This window comes from Truncatella angustata (genome assembly GCF_020726525.1).
Source record: "Truncatella angustata strain MPI-SDFR-AT-0073 chromosome Unknown BKA67scaffold_3, whole genome shotgun sequence".
Classification (NCBI taxonomy): domain Eukaryota; kingdom Fungi; phylum Ascomycota; class Sordariomycetes; order Amphisphaeriales; family Sporocadaceae; genus Truncatella; species Truncatella angustata.
In genome coordinates this window covers 1,476,712-1,498,292 of record NW_025763383.1, presented here as the reverse complement: position 1 = coordinate 1,498,292, position 21,581 = coordinate 1,476,712, and the positions used below count along the sequence as shown (strand labels likewise).

The 21,581-nt window shown below is 48.7% G+C and overlaps 9 protein-coding genes across 9 annotated transcripts; 3 read left to right on the top strand and 6 right to left on the bottom strand.

Moving 5' to 3' along the window:
• Positions 1–398: 398 nt before the first annotated feature.
• On the bottom strand, positions 399–2,123 carry BKA67DRAFT_234665 (GNS1/SUR4 family-domain-containing protein). The gene is made up of 3 exons (XM_046095652.1): positions 1,395–2,123; positions 1,265–1,334; positions 399–1,208 (listed from the first exon to the last, which is right to left on the bottom strand). The coding sequence occupies exons 1-3, from the start codon at positions 1,815–1,817 to the stop codon at positions 676–678; spliced, it is 1,026 nt and encodes a 341-aa protein (XP_045959633.1). The 5' UTR covers positions 1,818–2,123; the 3' UTR covers positions 399–675.
• A 1,432-nt stretch (positions 2,124–3,555) lies between these two features.
• BKA67DRAFT_560459 (cytochrome c oxidase polypeptide 6, mitochondrial) lies at positions 3,556–4,890 on the top strand. The gene is made up of 3 exons (XM_046102461.1): positions 3,556–3,866; positions 4,064–4,109; positions 4,324–4,890. The coding sequence occupies exons 1-3, from the start codon at positions 3,667–3,669 to the stop codon at positions 4,564–4,566; spliced, it is 489 nt and encodes a 162-aa protein (XP_045959632.1). The 5' UTR covers positions 3,556–3,666; the 3' UTR covers positions 4,567–4,890.
• BKA67DRAFT_560456 (uncharacterized protein) lies at positions 4,857–6,024 on the bottom strand. The gene has a single exon (XM_046102460.1). It carries the CDS (start codon positions 5,893–5,895, stop codon positions 5,275–5,277), a length of 621 nt encoding a protein of 206 aa, XP_045959631.1. The 5' UTR covers positions 5,896–6,024; the 3' UTR covers positions 4,857–5,274.
• A 633-nt stretch (positions 6,025–6,657) lies between these two features.
• On the bottom strand, positions 6,658–7,815 carry BKA67DRAFT_657312 (SMP-30/Gluconolaconase/LRE-like region-domain-containing protein; the record flags this gene model as incomplete). The annotated part of the gene is made up of 1 exon (XM_046107092.1): positions 6,658–7,815. One exon carries the CDS (start codon positions 7,813–7,815, stop codon positions 6,658–6,660), a length of 1,158 nt encoding a protein of 385 aa, XP_045959630.1.
• Positions 7,816–8,514: 699 nt separating this feature from the next.
• BKA67DRAFT_657311 (uncharacterized protein) lies at positions 8,515–10,651 on the top strand (the record flags this gene model as incomplete). The annotated part of the gene is made up of 2 exons (XM_046107091.1): positions 8,515–10,197; positions 10,301–10,651. 2 exons carry the CDS (start codon positions 8,515–8,517, stop codon positions 10,649–10,651), a joined length of 2,034 nt encoding a protein of 677 aa, XP_045959629.1.
• Positions 10,652–11,709: 1,058 nt separating this feature from the next.
• On the top strand, positions 11,710–16,589 carry BKA67DRAFT_560451 (uncharacterized protein). The gene is made up of 4 exons (XM_046102459.1): positions 11,710–12,090; positions 12,152–15,181; positions 15,236–15,424; positions 15,475–16,589. The coding sequence occupies exons 1-4, from the start codon at positions 11,806–11,808 to the stop codon at positions 16,372–16,374; spliced, it is 4,404 nt and encodes a 1,467-aa protein (XP_045959628.1). The 5' UTR covers positions 11,710–11,805; the 3' UTR covers positions 16,375–16,589.
• Positions 16,590–17,342: 753 nt separating this feature from the next.
• Positions 17,343–17,826, bottom strand: BKA67DRAFT_591759 (putative L-PSP endoribonuclease family protein; the record flags this gene model as incomplete). Its single annotated transcript, XM_046104757.1, has 2 exons — positions 17,343–17,659; positions 17,715–17,826. The coding sequence occupies 2 exons, from the start codon at positions 17,824–17,826 to the stop codon at positions 17,343–17,345; spliced, it is 429 nt and encodes a 142-aa protein (XP_045959627.1).
• Positions 17,827–18,168: 342 nt separating this feature from the next.
• On the bottom strand, positions 18,169–19,318 carry BKA67DRAFT_560448 (uncharacterized protein). The gene has a single exon (XM_046102458.1). It carries the CDS (start codon positions 18,878–18,880, stop codon positions 18,638–18,640), a length of 243 nt encoding a protein of 80 aa, XP_045959626.1. The 5' UTR covers positions 18,881–19,318; the 3' UTR covers positions 18,169–18,637.
• A 784-nt stretch (positions 19,319–20,102) lies between these two features.
• Positions 20,103–21,479, bottom strand: BKA67DRAFT_657307 (uncharacterized protein; the record flags this gene model as incomplete). Its single annotated transcript, XM_046107090.1, has 4 exons — positions 20,103–20,608; positions 20,660–21,107; positions 21,168–21,272; positions 21,327–21,479. 4 exons carry the CDS (start codon positions 21,477–21,479, stop codon positions 20,103–20,105), a joined length of 1,212 nt encoding a protein of 403 aa, XP_045959625.1.
• Between the last annotated feature and the right edge of the window lie 102 nt (positions 21,480–21,581).

Genomic DNA, 21,581 nt, shown 5'->3' with positions numbered 1-21,581 from the left:
ACTCGAATCGTGCGCCGAAATGTAATGGAGAGCTACGTGCCGCTTCCATTATATTTGATATTGATTTCGTCGTTATTGACACTGCATTGCCGCTGTGGGTTGGCAGCAGACAACTTGGCATCGGCCGACGAAGCTTTTATTTTGGAAACCATACTGATGGAGTATTTTTTTTTGTTTCAATGTGACTTCACTGAGAATAGCAGGTGATTAATCGGTTAAATTATTTGGTCAAATTATTATTCTACCATCTTTTAGCCTCACAACGAGTGCTAAGCATCTTGTGTGAATAGCCACCATGCAATTATGTGACATACAAGGAGAAACCCGCGTTCTGACTCTATACGCACGGATCATGCAATGTCCGGAATGTCTACAGACATGAGCACGACTCTAAGATACCCATCTGAATCCACGTGTCTAGATTCCACCCAATGTCCATTCGCTCTTTCGTATACGTATCTACACAAACAAACCCCGCCGTAGCCCCGATTTTTGACGTTTATTCGTGATAAACCGTTCCAACGCCTGGTCGTCAAGATGCCAAAAGTCACTAATACAGTGTTTAAGAAGTGGTCGTGTTGACTGAGAATCCTCCACGAAATGCGACGCGCCTTTGACCCCAAATCTGATTGTCAGAGTCGCGACAGCTTTCCACATATCCTCACAATCAGACATTTAAGCTTTGCGGGATCGGGTGGTGACGCCGCTGGACTTGGCGGCGTTCTTGGACTGGCTGCCAGAGACGGCAGCAGCCACGACGTGAGGCTCAGGAACAGGAGCCTGGGACATACGGCGGAGAGACTTGCGAGCACTGGGCGGCTTGCCGTCCTTCTTGTAAGTCGCGAAGTAGAAGGAGATGAAGAGGACGAGGTAGGAAGTGAGAACACCAACGCCTGAGAAAGCTGCGAACTCCTCTCCAGCGCACTTGCCAGAGTTGGGCATCCAGGGGAAGTAGGTCGAGGTAAAGTAAGTGTACGAGGCGAAGTAGACGAAGCCAAGATCGATGACGAACTGGATGATCTGGAACCGGGTGACCCACTCCTTCCATGCGATGCGGACACCTCGGGCGCTCTGGAAGTAGTACCAGTACATGAGGACGTGGACAGCCAGGTTTAAGCCAATGACAACCCAGGAAACTGAGGTGCTGCCGATGAGCTGAGTGTAGCAGAGAACCGCAGTCGCACCGTGGTGGTAGGTGTGGAGGAAAGCTGCGAACAAAGTCAGTCTTTGATTGAAATAGTATTCTGCTCCCAGTGATGCTTACTCAATGGCTTCTTCTTGAGAACCAAGAAGACCGTGTCCAGAAGCTCGAGGTACTTTGTCAGGTAGTTGAGCTGTGCCTTGATTAGTGCCCATTCCATCCAGTGCGCCAGTATCCGCCAACGTGGACTTACGTAGTATAAAACAACCAGGGGCTGAGTCCAGCCGCCTTCACGATCGCAGATGGCGTAGAAGATGCCCTTTCGGACAACAGTAGGCAAAAGCTGCTCAGCGAACAAGACCAGGAGAATAGCGCTGATAGCGGTAAGGTAGAAGTTGTGGATGAGGAAGAGTGACTTCAACTTCAGGGGCTCACGGCCTCTCATCAGCTCCCGCCCTCCAAAGATTATAATGTAGTAAATAATAACAAAGATTCCCGCTTCCTTCAATGTCGACATGGGAGTCTTGCCGGCAACGAACTTGAAATCGTCAGCCGGGTAGCCCACAACCTGCTCGAAGGCCTTGCTGAAAATGGGCCATAGCTTGATGCCAAATGGCCTGTCGAGGGTCGGGATTGGGACGGACTCGTACAGAGTCGCCTGAGATAAGCTGGCCATGGTTTCGATCGGGCAATTAAGCCGTCCTACAACTCAGTTGAGCTGGGTCCGAGGAGGAATGTGAGGATGGGACGGCGCAAAGGCTGACGCGACGGGTCGTTCGGAATCGCGACGCACACAAGTCACGCGCAGGTTGGTGTGATTGGAGAAGAAGTGTCGAAGGAGTGACAAGAAGAAGCAAAGCAACGTTGAGAATAGAGAAACGGTCTCCTCGACGACCAAGTAGACTGCAGGCTGTCGGGCTTGATGAAGAGAAAATGTAAGAAAAGAAGTCAAGGGCCAAGAGAGGGAGTATCTCTCTTCAAAAAGAAAGGGGAAAGTCTGACTAGACACTAAGGTTTTTCAATGGTCATCTAAAAGTTCAGTGGTACCCGGTAAATCTGGGCAATGGGACGGGGCAGAGGTAACCCCTGTTGAGGGCACTGCTACCGCTACTGCTAACTGCTACAGTTGCTTGCTGCTGCTGCAGTAGATGCATAACACATGGATTTTCGGGACCCGTAGCACCCCGCGACCGACGTCGTGTTCTATTCGGTAGCGCGTCGGTTTGACCCAGCTAATTTCCATGCTGCATGTGAAATAGCATCCAGCGAAATCGAGAGCCAATCACAGTTCAACCCTCGTAATGCTCAATTTCGTAAGCGTGAGCCACGTGACACGTGCAAAGGCCAGACGAACAGTAAAGAACAGTACGGTGCAGAGTAGTGATTGGGGATCGAGTGTCAAACGGCCGGGTGATAGAGAACAACTGATTTATCAGGGCCGAATGAAGTGCGCATGAAGACGGTCGCGGTTCAAGCATCGGTGCCATCTCAGCCAGTTCCAACGTTCTATTGCTTTGGGTATCATGTATGCATGCACGCATGCATCATAACTGCGCTGTATAGCGAGGCGGGATGCCGGACCACTCAAGCATCAATCTAAAATTGGGGCCAACCATCTACGGGTACCTATATGCAGTAGATCCCCTATTTCCCTATTTCGTGGTTGGACCTCGGAAGCCGGCTGTCAAGATACGCATGGAGAAGAACTCGCCGTGAAAACCTCATACCGGCGATCACATGTTTTGAACTCGGCGAGACTTGAACAGTGCTTATTTAAACCTGGAGAATGCTGTGGTTATGGCGGTCCAGGGGTATCAACAAGCTTAACCGGCTGCTGAGGTTTGTCGAGCTGACTTGGAGTCGAGTCTGCCCACGAGCAGAGAGCAGAGGGCAGAAAGACGGAAAGACGGAAAGACAGAAAGCGGCAGGAAACAGCATGCGTGTATACAACTAATAATGCCGAGTTGGCTCATTCACCTCGCCCTCACAATGACGAGGAGCCACATGTGCATGTTGCATGCCGGTGATTGACAGTTTGACATGTATCGCGCGCACACATGGACCACCACTACTGTATTGTATCTATCTAGCCTTTGCCGCATACGGGAACCGATAGGGAAGGGTTGGGAGCTCAGACGTCTTCCTCTTCCAGACGGGTTGTGGCTAGAGTAAGTGATCTAAATTACGCATCCGTACGTGATCGTCGTGAAGGATTCGGGTGAGGCTGTGACGACGAACAGGAGACTCCCATGCAGCTGCCATGGTCCGATGTGGCTGAAAAGGAAAAGCACACTGGCACCCAAACCTGCAAAAGCTCAGCAAGCTCCACCGGCAGAGCGCACCAATCAAGTTAGTGGGATTGAGCGACTTCCTTTTCTCCTTGTGGCCTGCCAACGATATTTCCCAATCCACCCGAAATCAGTCTCACGATTCAGTCCCAGTTGCTGCTACCAGTGCACCTTGCCACCAGTCAATCAACCACCACACCACCCCCCATCACATATCTGCGGCAGTCGTTTTTCGCCATGGCCTCGACTTCTCTCCTTCGCACCATCACCCGCGGGCCCTCTGCCAGCCTGTTCCGCGCATGCCGACCGGTTGTTGCCAGCCGCGCTGCTGCCATTGCCCCCAGTGCCATTGCTGCCTCGAGCCTCAACTTCAGCACCACCGTTGCCCGCCGCAGCGATGCCCACGCCGAGGAGACCTTTGAGGAGTTCACTGCCAGGTGAGCATGTCCCGCATTACCGCCATCGCCTCCAGTCGCGGTCCCAAGAGCATGCAACACAAGAGAGCTCATGGGTTCCCCCCAGCGAGGCATCAGCCGTCGTCGATTGCGCGTCGAAAGAAAAGCTCAAACACTTATCAATTGAGCTGCGAGGCCATCCAAAACAAGCTCAATGGCTAACCCCAGCTTTAATACAGATATGAGAAGGAGTTTGAGAGCGTACAAGATGTTTTCGAGCTGCAGGTAAGCCACCTCTCGCCCCGTCTCATACTCAACCCAATTTTCGGGAATCGTATGATCAAACCGCCATCGGCTCGTGCGTCGTTTATGACGCACCACAAAACACCACAGCCTCCCACCATGTCTCATATCAATCCAATAACAACACGCCACTCTCATCTGCAACATCTGCATCTGCATCTGCATATCCAACCCGACTAACCCTCGTCCGTCGCAGCGCAACTTGAACAACGCTTTCGCCTACGATCTCGTCCCCTCTCCCACAGTCGTCGTTGCCGCCCTCAAGGCCGCTCGCAGGGTCAACGACTACCCCACCGCTGTGCGCATCTTCGAGGGCGTTAAGGCCAAGGTCGAGAACAAGGGCCAGTACCAGCAGTACCTTGACGAGCTCAAGCCTCTACGTGAGGAGCTTGGCATCGCGCTCAAGGAGGACCTCTACCCCGAGGAGGCCAAGCACTAAACAACCGGCAATGGAACTGTAATCAAATACCCTCGGCAGACTCGATATCCGGAAACGCGTTTATAGACTGGCACTAATTGGAGCTGGAAGAGGGGATCCCACTTGGCTATACTCGTGGGGAGACTGCGTCATCCCATCCGGATGGTCAACTTTGTATATGTCTACTACTTACAACCTTTAGAAGCAAAAAAAAAAAAGTCTCAAGGCGGCATTGGTCAATTGGGGCAACAGGCATTGGTGAAGACTAGAGGCCAATCTTGGTTTTTTTTTTCCTTTTTCTTTCCTTTGTTGTGTAAAGCATCAATGAGAACCATTAAAAATCAAGTGCTCTCCGGCGTGCTCCATCGACCATCTGGGTATCACTGCTTACAGCCTCTACAGCTTCGACTTGCGGAATCATATACACTGCCACTCACGCCAAGCGAAGTAATGAAACCCGAATGTTCGCGCGCCTCGGAATCAATTATCCATCAGTTTTACCAGTGAACAACAGGGGAAGCCACGAAACTCGGCCAGAGTTCGGAAACGGTCTGAAGTAAACCATACGGCACAACATTCAATACCATGATCTGAGCTTCCTGCGCCAGTGAGTATGAGATTTTATACAAGAGTGCGGATTTTTAGAATGTATTGTTTATCAAACACAACTGTAACGACTCGGCCTGATCGTCCTAGATTATCGTCTTCTACAATGGAATAATGTAACCACTAATCACGATAATGGTGACGGTGCCGATGACGACGTCGATGAGGAACATGATGATGCCGCCGATGTCCCCGCTCATTCCTATCCTCACCAGGATCAGCCACCGGTGGTTCATACTTATACTTCCCTCCGTGCAACGGACAGAAACTACCCCTATCCATAACATATTCTTCGCACGCGGGATCCTCCTTGCACTGATGCTCCCTGCAGTACGTCGCGATATCCTTTATCGCCCTCAGCACCTGCAGGAACTGGGTTGTTGGGCCAGTATTCGCGAGCGCATGGTATAGCAACTCCGCTGTGTTCAACCCTTTCTGCATCAGCTTGTCCTGGGCTATCTTCGGGGGGTGCACTTCTGACCGCAGCATCTTTGGGGCTTGGCATGCTAGGATCTGGCACTTGTGCACCTCACAGAACCCCGGTGGTATGTTGGCCGGCAGCTCCCTCATAATGGCCCGCGCGTTGATGCATCGTGACCATAGGCAGTTGTGCTGATCGCAGAAGGTCTTGCCGGTCATGACGGGCGCGCCACAGTCATGCATGTATAGACATGTCTGCCCCGTCAGCTGAGGGTTTAGGTTCTCAGGGAATATGAGTTGGTTTCCACCGGGAAATATCGACATTTTCAGACAAATCTTTTTCTTAAGTTTCGATGTTATACTTTCGCCTTTAGTTTCTAAGGGTTTGAACGAGAAGAGTATATAGCAGGGTTCAGACGGCAGGAAGAAATATTTGTAGTTACAATATATTGGGTCATGAACAAGTACTTCGAGGTGTATGTTAAATCACATATCTGCCCTGATCTTGCAGTGCGTCTGTCTTCATGTCCAGACGTGATGCTTGCAGGTCGCGGATGATACATTCGATTCACCGGTGGAGTGCTATCGGATACGCGTCTCCTGTGATTCTGCTCCTTGATGTTAAGTGAACAATAGAAGAGTAATGGCTTCTGGATTCTGGTGTCTTATAACACTAAACCTAGGTAGTCGGAGAATGATACCCCATCAGATATCAGACTGAATTACAAGCATAAAAGTCGCTCGTCAGAAAACAAGGTATCAATTTGACTGGCTGACCACTCAAACATTTCTAGAAGTCAACATAGTATCCCGTTTTACAAGGGTGTTTTCCCCCTTGGCTGGTGGGGGGGGGGGGGGGGGGGGGGGGGGGTTCAAATTTCTTTTTCTTTTTCCCCCCGATCCATTGCCGAAGTGTATCCCATCATCTGAAGGTCGACATACAGCGCAAAATGCCGACGAAAACCAAATCGCATGAAATTTCAGAGTGCAGAAATGTCGTGGGAGACTTTGCAGGTTCTCCAATATGAGAGTTACTGAGAATAGTTATATTTCAATGGTCCCAAGTCAGCACTGCGAGTGTCCAATCTAAGCTGTTCTTCGATCTAGTTGGTACTCATATCTAGGAATACCCTCAACATCTACTTTGACCTGATACACATCACCCGATGATCCATCATCAGATATCGACGTGATGAAAAGCGTCTTCATATCCTCTCCGCCGAAGGCTGGACACGAAGTCATCTTTGCACCTGGCACTTCGACCTCGGCAACCACATTTCCGTCTGGCGATATTCTTACAAGCTTGCCTTTCGAGTTGGCCGCAGCCCAGACGTGCCCCTCCTTGTCTACGGCCAGCCCATCGGGCATACCTCCATCGTCCAGCTCCGCGAAAAGCTGTCTATTTGCAGCTCTCCCCGTCTCTACATCATAATCATACTTCCAGATCTTGGACTGGGGCGTCTGGGGAGCATACATCGTCCTATCATCAGGCGAGAAAACCGGTCCATTCGGTACCGGCCAGCCACTGTCCTGCTCTACGGGAAACTCCCGCACCTGGCCATTCTCGAGACACCATAGGCGCCCGATTTCGCTCTCCTCGTCCAGCGCCATGGTGCCAGCCCACCAGCGTCCCCTAGCGTCGATAGCCCCGTCGTTCATGCGCACCTTCGCGTCCAGCTCCTTTTCGTCTCCGCTGTGGCGAATGCTGGCGACAGGCTTCAGAGTTCCGGATTTCAGGTCTAGGAGCGAGAAGCCCAGCTTTGTCTGCACGGCCAGCAGGTCGGCGCGGCCCTTCACCAGATTCAGCCGTGTGATGGGCTCCAGGAATGTGTAGGTGCGTTTGCCCTCCCAGCCAAGGGAGAGCGGTACCGAGTGCACGAAGTGGTTCTTGATGTCTACGAAAAAGAGCGAGTTGGAAGACGGGTCGTACAGAGGCGATTCGCCGAGGCCCGAGTGGGAAGGAAAGAGGTGCTCGGCTTTGTATTGTTTCATCTTATACGAATAGTTTTGAGTTTGAGTATGTAGAGGTCTCTTGTCCCAAAGGGTTATCCTAGCACGTGGTGTAGGAGTGGTAGTGAAATATGGCTGACTATACTGTAACCGGCGTCGTATCCAGATGCCTGAAGTTGGGTACTCGGTTATAGTCGTCCAGAGACTTGGTCTATGACGTAACACTGGTCTTGCATCATTGTGACGGACAGCAGGTCGGTGGGTCTTCAGAATGGACAGATCTCTCTTTGGCATCGTATTGACTAAGAGTAAATAATTTTCGATGAGAATCTTGCATTTGGAGACGAAAATTAATTTCGGATAGCGTGTCAGTTGCGGTATTGACGTTGAAGGTGGGGCAGTCATGTATAACCATCTTTCGTCCTCACCTCCAGTACAACGTCACGTTCTTTTACTGCAGGATCCAACATGTGCGTGATACTTACTTCGAGGTTTTCAGATGCCCAGCAAATGATATTTGTGTGATATATGCCGGCTACAGATTGCACATATGTCGGGCCTCGAATGCTGACCGCAACTAAACCTTGCAGTACTATCTGCCCCGCGAACCACGTCAGAATCACACTTGTAAAATAGTCTTGAATGACCAGAACGCACCTGCAACAACCGACAAAACATGCCATCGAAGTAACTTTCAAAACCGAACTGTATGTTTATTGTTTCCTGTGATACGCTGTTGTCTATTTCTCTAGTAATGGTCATAATCCTTGAATTAGAATTGCATATACATATTTTAAATCCTTCTGTACCTACATAGGCTCGACCTTAAAGACCCCGGAGTCGTATTCTCCAAACTCGGTTAGCTGTTTAGAGGTTATCTCCCCTGCAACATTCATGCAGCTGACATGCAATAAGACGAAGTTCCGATCATCATGGACTAAATCCGAAAACTGCCAGAATGAGCTTTGTGAGTATACCTGCAGCGTCGAAAAGATGACGCTCTGCGCTTCTGTTTGCCGACTTACTCGAAGATTAATGTTGCCAAGAAAGCATTCTGTTTTGCTGTCCTCGTTGAATTCGAAAAGTTGCATCCTCCGGTCTTACTCATTGCACGCGTCCGCCCACGAGCTGGAGCAAGATGTGGCAGAGTATTTCACAGCCTACAAGGATCACCTTGCAAAAGCTCATAGACACCGGCAACTAGCCCAGTGGGAAGAGGTTCTCAGAGAGCTGGAGCACGCGGAAAAATATTGTCTTACTGAAGCCTTTCCTGGGGCAGATCGTTACAAACAGAAGGTTTTGGGGGAACTGGGGGCTGTGGATCGCCGTTTGGGTAGATTTCCTGCCGCGTTGCAGCGTCTTACAAGAGCCCTCACAATCACTGATACGGACGAGCTGCAACGACTTGAGATAGTCGGCGAGTTGGCTGTAGTCTACCAACATATTGGCGACTATGCGAGCGCTAAAGAATCATGTCTCAAGCAGTATACTAAGGCTAAGGAGCTCGCCGTGCTGGAATGGGCCAAATTCGCTAGCACTTCCGAATTTGTGGGCAGAGCCAAACACAGACGCCGTGCCTTCCAAGCTGAGGCCGAAGCCTGTCGCGCGATAGGAAATCTCGGTCGGACCAACCATCGACTATCACAAGATCACAACGACGGATATCTATTGAAAGAGGCTGTGTCTCAACTGAAAGAGCGCGTGCAGAGGGCACAGAAGCTGCAAAAGGATCTGCAGATGGAACAAACTTCTTCAACACTGATGGAACTGATCACGACAGCTAGATGTTGGGAGTCGATTGGCCACAATCGCTTGGCACTTGTATATGCTGCCAATGGGAATCCAGGTGAGGCTGTGAAATACGGTGAACTATCGCAGCATGTGACACAGGGTCTGGATGATCCAACCATGAGAGCTCTATCGCGATTCTTTTACGCTTATGCATTGCTGCACAACAACGAGGTCGAGCAGGCAAGGGAGCTTTTCAGCTTTACTAGCGCTCGAGATATGTGTACATGTGCGATCGCACTGTGCAAGGAACCTTCAGCCGAGTTCTGCCAGTATCTCCGAGTCATAACCGATTTGGATGTCAGTCTGGACAACTATGACGAGCAAGGCTATAGTGCGCTAGATTATGCAGTATATAATGGGTCTCGAGAGATGAAAGATATAATTTTAGGAAGCCTCGCAAGACATCACGGCCCTAAGAATTTCAAGCTGTTCAAGCATGAGGCAAAACTCAAAAGACATTATCGGGAGGTCTTCCAGGGATATTTACGTCCGATCCTTTTGCATGGTGGATTTGACTCTTTCCAAGCAATGCGGCGTGGCTATGCTGACTTACTCCACGTTGATAAAGCGAAACGAGGCAGCTTTGACGAGCTTAGAATGGTTCGTTATTCCGACTTTGTCAAGCATGGAAGACTTCCCTCGTTCAGAGATGGTATTACTCGCACATTCTCGGATGTTCGTGCGGATGAGGATGATCGGACCTCCAAAGACTTTGTCATCTTCTTTTCATACCGATGGCAAAAGAAGCAAAGAAACTCGACTACCATCAATCCAGATGATCTTGAGCACACTCAATATAGGAGGATGTGTCAAGCTCTGGAAGAATTTCTCAGTCTGGAGTTACCCCAAGGCAATGTGAGCAAAGAAAACTTATATATCTGGCTGGTACGTAGTTGTATCTTTTTCCCTTGATCATCTCCCTATTTCCTTTTCCTATCAACGGACTGGTGCAATTTCACAAAACGAACGAAATCTAATGTCGTTACAGGACCTTGCTTGCATCGATCAAAGTAATAAGGACCCTGGTGTCAATGCGCTTCCCATAATTGCCGCACAGTGCAACGCGATGATTAGTTTAGTGGAAGATGGCTTCTTTGAGCGAGGTTGGTGCAATGTCGAAGCGGCTCTGGTCCAGGCCTTGATGCGCTCGTACGGTAAGCATAGTTGGTATGAGCATCATCTGCTGAACCCAGGAACAGATCGCGTAGTGGGTGTGCTGAAGTCTATCGACCGGGAAATTGAACACGACACTTCCAAGTTGAAGGTCACATTCGAGTCAGACAGGCCAAAGATTGAATTTCTTCTAAGGCAGAGCAGGCTCCTGGGACATGTAGCTTGACCGAAACAATAATAACCGTCGAAGAAGCTGATTAAACTTGTTCGAGGCATCAGGTATATATTTATTGAGTGGCATAGTGGGTGGTTGCTCCTTCGTCCTGTGCTGGGTGTTTGTGACTCGTGAACACAAGCTACCAATATTCTTCCACACTGTTATTACCACATAGGTCGTACATATAACAAATCTATGATGTATACTTTGAACGTATATGAATAGAATAAAGGGTTATGTTATGAGGCTCGCCAATACAAAGACATACCCGTCGTCGAGTTCATTCTTGGCTGGCTTCACCGGAACGAGGTCAACTCAGGATATCTCAGCAGCAAGATGGTCAGGCAAAAACACTCATGGTTCCTCGAAACAAGGTATCCTATACCTGATGCCTTGGATATCACGACCCTCCATTTCCCCAGCTGACAACGCAAATTTCATCCTTTCAATTTCAGACACTTCATTTGTTGTAAAAGCTTCTGGGCCAAGAAAAATTGTTTAAGAGAATGTTCACCTAATTTTGATGACAACTGGCGGTCTTTTGGTCACGACGCAAAGACTAACACAGAGGGAAATCTTCATATTCAATCAAACCAGGAAGTCTGGCATCGGCAGAGCCAGTATAAAAGTGTTGCTGTGAGGACTTGCTACTTTGATTGTTCTTGGACAAAAGGTTGCAACCAGACTAGGTGCTGCCTGCCAGTCAACCCTGCGATACGCGGAATGCTAGAGCCAGGAATATCGCAGATGGGCAGGGTGACGACAGCGACATAAAATTTAAGATTATGATTCTTGGCAGTGAATTATCTACCAGACAAGCGATTATATCCGTGGTTCTATCATCAAATAGGTTGGTCTTTGAATATCTCTGGATTTTTGGGTTTCTTGTTCTTTTATTTTTATTTTTGGCGTTCTTTCTGCATCATACGACTGCTATCCGATGGATGGCGAAAATGTGGCGCCAAAGTGGGCACGAGCCACATGAACCCGCGGCCGAGGCGCGAGACCTGGACAATCGCGCTGAAGTGCCTGAAAGCGATTTGCAAGAACAGCACGGCCTCGTTGGTAAGAGAACATCTCCCGGATAATCAAACAATGCTTCATGATACGAGTGCTAATATGAGAATGAAGCGCCAATCGTTCCAGCAAATACTGCGGCGTCCATGAGCCCAACGATTCCCAACGCTGCGACCATCGCGAACGATAGCAAGCACGATTGGAAACAACCGGCAGGTCAGAAACGCGGCGTCTCGCGGCAGGTCAAGAAACCAAAGCGCAGATCAATAGTAAGTAGCCGCCGCAAGAAGAAGAAGAGCAATATCCAGAAGGCGGAGTTCTGGCCGATCAAAGACATTCTTGAGGAGGAGATCACCACCGACGGGACCACCAGGTATCTTGTGGAGTGGGAAGGCCTAGATACAGACGAGCAGCCGTACAAGCCAGAGTGGGTGGGTACAGCGGTTCTGTAAATGTATATATCTAGACGCGCGATGCTAACTCATTCCCCAGGTTCAAGACGTCACAGACGACGCGCTTCAGGCCTGGCAAGCGAAGCAAAGGGGCGACCTTAACGAGTCCAGTTGGAGTGACGGTGACAGCGATATTGATATAGCACCTCTGATCTCGTCATCTCAACAAGTTTCAGGGAAGTCTGCGCAGAGAGAATCAACTTCGCAAACTGGAAACGACTCTCAGTACTGTGAAGAAACCCCTGGTCGGCCTAGGCTTCATCGCCAAAAAAGAAGACGCACTGTTGTGCCTGATTCACAAGATATCAAGGGTCTGTCTTTGAACAACAACAGTCCTTCAGAAAACTCGGGAAGGGTTTGCGATTCTCCCCTGCATAAACGCCAGAAGATCATCGTGGAACTAGCCCAGAGTTCTAGCTTTGATCCTTCGGCATATCGCACTGTCCAGCTATCTCAAGACATCGACACTCAGCTCGACGTACAAGTAAACAGGCATTACTCTGCGCAGTCATTCTCGGCTGCGTCGCCGAATGATCACTGTGCCGACGAGAGGATAATTCCTGACTCTCAAGAGCCATCGGCTTTCTCGAAATCTGATGCATCGAACAACGGTTCACAACTACGCGCGGAATCTCTAGGCGGGACGCTCTATAATACATCAGAAGTACAAGATCAGAACTTGGCCGTCTTTCCAACCCTCCAACAACAAGATCTTGAGACCTCTGCCGAAATTCCATCACGCCAGCCAGACTTTCGAAGAAGCCGGCAGAATCTGCAACTGGCATTGGAGCCTTCTTTTGAGTCAACAATAATTGCTCCAACCGCTGCTGGGGACGAGCGGCATGAAATTCCGCCACAGCTCCCTGAGCTGCAAACATCTTCCGACTCACTCGCATTCCAGACGCAGGAGCCATTCAACTCACAACCCCGGTCTCCAATATCGCCATCTGGATTGTCCCAAATCAACGCGCATGGGGAAAGAACGGAGTCGCAAGTTGCTCTTCAATCTTTCCAGACTTTGTTGAATCCATCCCGTTACACTTTATCAACTAGTGGCTCGCGATCAGAAATTGGTGATCTATCACAGATCTCGTCACAGGCTGCACAAATCGTGCCCCACACGCTTAGTCAGTCGCAAGGCAATCCAAGCCAATCTCACCTGCTTCGAACATTTAGCGTCTACAACGACAACCAAAACTACGACGAGATCATCCCAGATTCTTCGCGCCAACCGATCAACGACGAGAAAGATTCGCAAAGCTTCAGCAAATCTGTGAATGAATTAGATGGTAATTCTAAGCTTTCATCGTCCACCCCTCTGCAACTAGGATTAGTTCCTCAGCCACAAAGTGTGCGGCTTCTTTCCCAAAGTTATATGGATAAGTCGTCCTACAGCCATAAAGCTTATGAAGCTAAAGCTGTCCTATCAAGACCCCTTTCTCTTCCACCTTCACAAGGAATTAAATCTGGCTTGCAATTTTCTGATCGTTCTGTGGTAAGGCATAGCAGTCAACCCGCAACTCTGACCAACAAGATGGAGGGCATAGATCCAGCTGGTGAGAGGAGGTTGACCGCGAAGGAGAGGATGCGTCAGATAATCGCAAGAAATTTTGCGGACAAGTCAGACAATGCGCCACCCACAGACGTAAATGCGCAAAACATTGCAGGTGGCTTAGACCCCATTGCTCCCCCACCTCGAACATCAGCAGAGCATGCGGAGCCTCTAACCATCTCGCCTGCGCTTCTAGTACCTATAGTTGAGATGGATCATGATGTGGTAGGCCCTGCTGCTTTGGAAAGCAAATTAGAGAACGTCGCGCCGATCAATCCGCCGGTTTTCGAGAGTACCGCAGTTGGCACAAGTTATGATCCATTACTTGAAGAGCAGCCCGCGACATTGGACCCGTCAGCTTTGACCTTGTCGATCGAACATGACATGATGGAGCCAGATATTGAGGACGATGGAAGCCCATCGATACCCACGGATGATTTGCAACCACACAGCGACGGTCCCGATAGCACAGATGAGGGTCTACAAACGAACACTGACGTTCAGGATGTCCATGATGTACAAGATGTGCAAGAGCCAAACATTCTTCCCTATATTGACTCGCGGCCGAACGAGTTTATTGTCACACTGTCTTTGGCTAGCAACATTCGACCACAGTACGTCGAGATTATCAAAGAATCCCGGGACGATCTTGCGGCATACAATGCTAGGTTCACTGAAGCTCCTTATCAGGCTCCATCACCTGCAGTGGTTCGCAAGGTCGATGGTGTGTTCGAGAAGCTCTTAGACATTTGTGATTTACCTCCCTTTTTAGAGACGCTTAAGAAGATAGGGCCAGACAAAGCAGCAAAGTATATTAGAACTACCAACAGCAAATACGCCTTTGTTGGTCACTTCCTAGACCACCTCTCGAGGCATGCCAGTGCTGAGAAGCGCATTCTGATCTTCGCCCGGCCTGGTCCTATCGTTGAGCTGTTGAACAGCTTGCTGCAGATGGCTGGTATGCGACCCGAGGAAGTGCTTGGGGCCCCGGCCACTGATAGCAACAGTATTCAATCCCTGGACAAGTCTTGGGCCAATGAAAAGATCCTCGTCACAGTCTATCCTACTGGGGATAAGCCGTACGACCTGCAGTCATATTACGACGTCGTGATTGCTTTCGATCACACCTATCGCCAAGAATTCATGCCAGTACATCTTAACGAAAATCCTCCCATCACCCTAGTGCTCGTAACTACCACTAGTATTCAACACATCAATTTTCGCATTTCTGAAAAGATCGAGCCACTCAGTCGCAAGAACTATCTTCTGCTCGCCTTATGCGCGTCAACGTCAGAGATGTTATCTGGTGAATCTTCGTCCACTGAGGCTCATCAAATTGCCGAACATTTCGCGGAATATATTAACGCACCTTATGATGACGACTTCTATTGGAGTCCGCAAGAACCCTCAGAATCTATCTTCGAGAACATTGCCGCGAGCTCCCAGGTGGAAGCGACTCATTCAAGCATGTTGCCAATTGCAGGTGTCTCAGGCATATCAAGTCGGAAGCGCTCATTTGTAAGCAGCCACATCAGCTCACCCCCACAGCTCCGGTCCTAACACAAGAAGCAGGACGAGGCAGACGAGACTGAAGCCAAACGTCCGAGGATGGCTCCGGCTGAAATAGTCCCGATAAGCGTGGCAGTTGCACCGCATATTCCTGATGGCTTGAAAGGCTTCATTGGAAACGACGTACCGGCAATCGAGGGCAATCCGGTCGTGCAGATTTCTGTTGCAAAAGCTGAATCACTCGCGGCGAAGGTAAGACATGGCATGGTAGTTATTTCAAACCAATTAGCTAACACCAGCAGATGGCGAGACTGGAGGCAGAATTAGAGAAGACTCGCGCTCAAAGGGATCAATTTCGAGAGCTTGCTGATCGGAGCAAACTGGAAGTTGACAGCTGGACAAGCTCACTGAATAGGATCCAGCCGAAGTATATGGCTGCACTTAGAGACCGCGGGATCTTTCAGAAGGAGCGGGATGTTGCGGTAAAGAGGCAACAGGAGGTTGTCAACTTACTGCAGTCCACGAAGGACCAGTTGACAGCCACTACCAAAGGCAATGCAGACCTCAGAACTAAATTATCCGAGGCACAAGAGTCCTTGCTTAATTGCAGCAATCCTGAATTAGCGAGATTGGTGCACATGGAACAAGAAGTTGAGGAAACACGAGCAAAGTTCGCGGAACTCGACAACAAGGCTGTCCTTGCGAACAAGGATCGCGACTATGCTTATGCCCAGTATCAGCAGGCTTCGCAAGGTGCGCTTGATCTCAAGAAGGATAACGATGAATTGCAACGACAAGTGGTCGAGCTTATGCGAAAGGCCGACGACAACATTGTCAAAATCCATGATATTCAGCGGGATAACGAGACCCGCGAACTTGTGCGCCTCCTTGATTTGCAGAAAACTATTGTCAGGGACCGGGAAAACGAACTTAGCCAAGCCAGACTGCAACTTGCCAGCCTTAAGAACGGTCGCCGAGAAACTCGTCAAAGTAGTGTTCCGCGTAGTCCCCGGCTCAACGTCTCTAGCCCTAGGAACCAAGGTCGACGAGCGGCAACCGAAACTGCAACTGGCACAACTAGTCGTCAATCAAGTCCTGCTGCAATGAGCACGTTTGAAGTTGGTGGGAATCTCATGCCTGGGATAGGAAGTTTGTTCGCTGGACAGCAGGGCAATGGAAGATTTGCACACCTAAGGGATTAGGTTCCTCATCGTGACCAAACTTAGTCTCAGAGGTTACACAATGAGCATAGAAAAGGTGCATATGGGCAACAAATGAGATGTGCGGTTTATGGTTTATGGTTTAAATTTTTTTTTTTTTTACAGCTTAGATGGGGCGCGTACATACCCGGCTCAATGATGCCTCACTTGTTTTGCTGTCGTTAGTAGAAAATGAATATGATGTAGATGGCTATTTATCAACGCATGTGACCAAAGAGCCTGACTTGAATGCATAAAATTTTGACGTCAAGTCATCAAGCTTTCTGGCAGCGAGCAAACCGTGATGCGAGATCAGAACGCAGATGATCTGTTATACCTCTACTAATCAATCATTGGCCAATCTATCGCAACTAGGGTGCTCTTATGCTCTACAAGAAGTTCAGAGTGTCAGACCAGCGAGAATAAGCTACACGTGAGCTTGTCCTGTTTTAATATCAATCATCTGCCACATTGTCAGCCACTACTTCTTGGAGCGGAGGGTAAGGAAGGATCTCAACTACGTGTCATGGCAAACCAGAACTGGCACGCGTGTTCGCCATTCTCCTACACTTGAAGGTGCATGAGGTCAATTATGCAGCCTTCAACCCAGGGATGGAGTTGTTTGGACTTCTGCCCGGTTTGAAGGGTGGTGAGAACGGCCAGCCTCTCAACAATTTCTTAACTTGAAGTACAAGACCAAAGAAAATGAGGGGGTAATTGAATAAGCCATCTAAACAATTTAAAATCAAATCACCTCTGGATCGTGCCTCGCAGATCGCGGTGGACGCAAGCATGTCCCAAACGGGCCACTATCTTAGCTATGGGTTCCTATTTATCTATGAGACCGATAGCCGCCGGGCTTATTTAAACCGACTACGTATATAGTAGAGACCTGCTCAAGGACTGAAAAATAATTTTCATTACTATAAGTATATCTCCATTTCCAATGTGCATGAAGTATCGGGGCAGAATCAGGGCATCCCAGCCCCCTCCGGATCGTGCGCAACTACCTCGATCTCTACCCGCATGTCATCTTCTCCTAGCCGAGGAACACCAACTGTTGTCCAAATGGGCTGATGGTCTGGCATCCATTTTTTAAAATTCCGGACCATTGCCTCGAGCGCCTCATTGTTCAATGGGACGTGATATGAGTTGACACGGAAGACTTGTGACCAACCCTTGCCGCCAGCCGTTTTAAGTGCCAGTTCGACATTCACGAATGCCTGGTCAATTTGGGCGTTGATCTCCTTGTAGATTGAGCCAATACCATTCTCAGCGACCCAGCCGCCTACGAGTTGTGAGCATTTGGAAGTAAAAGTTTGGCATGCCTTGCTGCTGCTGACCTTGACCTGAGCATTCGATTCTGTCCCCAACGCGGACCGCCTGGCTATAGTGGAAGTTCTTTCGGTTATCCTCACCGACGCCAGGATATGAAAAATATTGCAGGTGAGCCATTTTTAAAGCAGAGAGATGTAGAAGCCTGGTCGAATCTAGTAACATGGAACTGAATTTGTTGGTTTGATAATTTGATCTTCAGAGGTCTCAATATTTACCTTTTAGCCCTTCGCAGTACTGGTCAGTTTGAAGTGCGGAATTCATATTCCTTCTTTTTTTTTTATTTTAGTATACACGCTAGCTTTAGAGTAGTCAAATGGTGGCGCGTTTACAATGACTCCTCCTCGTTCTCTAACCTTAGCGGTTTATGATAGCGTTTTAGGGGGCTGTTTCTAGCGCCTTAAGACACATAACACATCAAAGCTTTTTTTGTATTTCATTTTATTCTTTTCCTTTTGGATCGGTATCCGTCACTCGGTTCGGATTTTAGGCGGAGGAATAGATATAGCTTGATCAATTTCGATTTACGTGACACATGATACAACTTCCTGATTCAATGCCATACATCCTTCAGCATGTTGACGTGCGTTATTTGTCTACAGGATAAATCACCCGTACATAACCAAATGATACGTCTTCTCTTTCTTCATCGCCAACGTAACATATCACTCAATCTCGACGTCATAACTCCAATACGCCTATCCAAGTCATAGGACGCTACGTCTGGCACAAAGCTGTCCTTGGTTTTCTACGTTGTCGATAGCCAGGACCACGAATCCTTGGAGAAAAGGTGATTCGAGAAGCCCAGCTACACTTCCGCTGGCCACCTGAACACTGCACTGCGATAGATTGGCAAAATCCGCCCCAAAAGTCCCGATGTTGAAGGTGCTTCCAAGTATGTTATCTGACTGAAATTTGAAACTTTTCTTCCTTATTTGAGATGATCCAAACACATTGCAAATGAAGTCGAAGGTGCACGTCGAGGGCAACTCGAGGATTGATAGCTGTGTCTGGCCAATACAGGCGTATCGGAACCTAGTGAGCTTGAAGGCATTCGCGCGGTTGAAGGCGGGGGTAATAACGGCATTGTTGATCCGTGGCGACACGTAGATATCGTTGGGAAGGCTGGGCGGCTTGACATTGGATAGAGAGCCAATGTTGGCATAGCCCGCATTGGTATAGGCCAGATAAGTCCCGTTTGGTACTGGCGCGGTGATAGCGTTGACCTGCGGTAGAGCGGGGAGGACTTGGATTTCGTCGAACTGTCATGTCAGTTGCCAATAATCTTTCACAGGTAAAATGCTAACTAACTTCATCAGTGACTGCAGGCAGATCACTGCACTCAATAGCACGCGTATTTAAAGCAGCATCTTCCAAGGGGATGGCAGAAGTCAATGCTCCCAGAAAAAGAGTAAAGAGTGAGATACGCATTATGTGCTGGTGAAGCTATTTTACAAGTTGAGATTGATGGAGACTAATCAAGCAGCGCGATATCATACCAATTTATATTGGGAACAGTAGCATGCCTCTTTTCCCATTATGCTTAACCAGCAGGGCCGCATGTAGCGGATGTGCAAACTCCGGCTACATCGACAGCTGGTCTCACTTTTAGACAATAGAATAATATATAGTTTGAATTAACTGCTAATGTATCACTCATTCCGCCATATACATCAGGCACGTGCAGCCATCATCGGCTGATCAGTTGATACGGCTATACCGGCGTGTAAAGAGCGGTGCCCAATCGAGTTCCAAGAGTGACAAAATGGCAAGCCACGGCAGATCAAGTGCGGAACAGGACCGACCCGTTTCTAAGGGGTGTGAGGTGCCCCATAAGCGAAATCAGTCCACGGGATTCATTATCAATGCCAGCTCGGAAACCGATGAGATACGACCCGCACAAGATGGCTCCCTTGCCAACATGGAAAGTTGTCACCTGAAGTCTCGAAGCCATGCTAGGCACGGGCCGCTATAATGTCTAGTCCAGCCTCCTCCGGCGTAGAAATAATACTAGTTAAATGAGTGGCGTTCGAGCAGGTCATTTTCAAAACCTGTTGCTTCCAACGATAGTTGGATGAGCAATATTGACTGATTTCTGCATTTAAGGATATACTAACGATCTTGGAAATCTGATTTACCATATTGCCATAAAGCAGAACGTCCAGGCCGTGGAAACGCGGGTTTGATAGTGCGTGGGGAATGTCTTATGTAGTTTTAGTTCTATTTGGCGTGTCAGAATGTACTCTAAAAGTAAGTAATGACAATGGAGACTTGACGTGAGTCAGTCCTCACATACTACCTGCACAATTATTTGCCAAAATATTTCAAAAATATGGCTAGGTGAGGAGACAGCATTTGAACGATGAAAATATTATGATTATTATTCAAAGGAACGACTATGCCTTCTTTGCCTGGTGGTCGTCGAAAAGGAAACTTCTGGGTACAGCTAGCTCCTCAATATATGCGTCTTTAGACGACTTCTGTGTCAACTCCTCTTCGCTTTCATTTCCCTTCTTCTCAGAAACTGTCCACATGCTTCCCCGTTTTGTAGTAACAGTGACGTCTCTTGTGAGCATGATTTGGTTTTTCATCGGATAGCTATCCACGCCCTCTCGACGGCCCTCGTCACGGTCATTCCAATCGTTGTTGTCGAATGTGGTCATGCCGAAAGTATCGTTGGCGGATCTAGAACCGAGCTTCTTGTGCCTCTTTGATTGGTCCAAACTTCCGATCGTCTTTGGAAGCATGTCCTTCGATCCCTTGGAACGCGTCTGCTGTGTCTGCCATATTCCAAGCCTCTGACCCATGCGCTTGGCGAGAGGCTGGAGAGAGGCAAGGCTACCGGCTGTGATAGCAAGCCCTTGTTCTGTTGTAGACCAGATAGCAATGTCCACAGTAGCCCCTATTATCATGGTTAGTCTTGGCTTAGGGTCGTGGGTGGACAGTTTCTTACAAAGAAAGTCTGGGTCCTTGAACTTTTCGATGAAGGCAAATCGAACGACAACAGCGATACTCGCAATACATCCCATGCCCAGGATAGGAATGAGTGCGAGCTTGGTTCTCTTATGCATTTGAAGTCCACGGATGATATGTAAGGGGAGTAGTGCGAACGTGAAGTCGACTATCACACTAATAGCGCTGTACAGGTATGTGAGGGCGGCGATGATGCCAGAATCGATGCATGTTCCGTCTTGCTCCTTGTACCAGAAGTACGTGACTGGGTAACATTGAAAGAGTGTAACGAAGAAGAAAACTAATCCGGTGACAACCGATAAGAACATAAGTATGTAAAGAATGTAGTGATGTAATTTCGAGACCGTGATTCGGAGGAGGAAAACACCGATAGAAAGTTTTGAGGATATCATCGTGACACAGTACCAGATGTAGCAAAGCCACCAATACTATTCAGAAGTCAGTCTCTACAGCTAACCAAAAACTGATGCTATGGTCAAGATGCGTACCTTCATTGCTTCTTCAATATTAGGTGTAGTAAGATCCTTATGGTGTCGCCCCGTTCCATAGTGAACGCCGGTAATCGCACAGGTACAGAAAAGTGTCATCGAAATCTTGAGTGGCTTGTTAGCAATGGAATGGCACGACGTTCCGTCAACAGCACCTACAGCAGCAAAAACCATCAAATAGTCATCTCTTCCGAAACCCTTCACAATAAAAACCCTAGTAAAACACCTCAAAACCATGGACACAATAGCAATAGTCAACAGTGTTATGCAGACAACCAGAAGCTGGGGTCCACGGTTCTCGACGACAGCCATGATAATTACTGCCTGCCTTCGGCGCTTCGTAGGGCTGGTAGGAAGATTACATGTAGCTGAACGAGTTCGAAAATATTGGGATCGGGGCAATCTGTAAGCGGA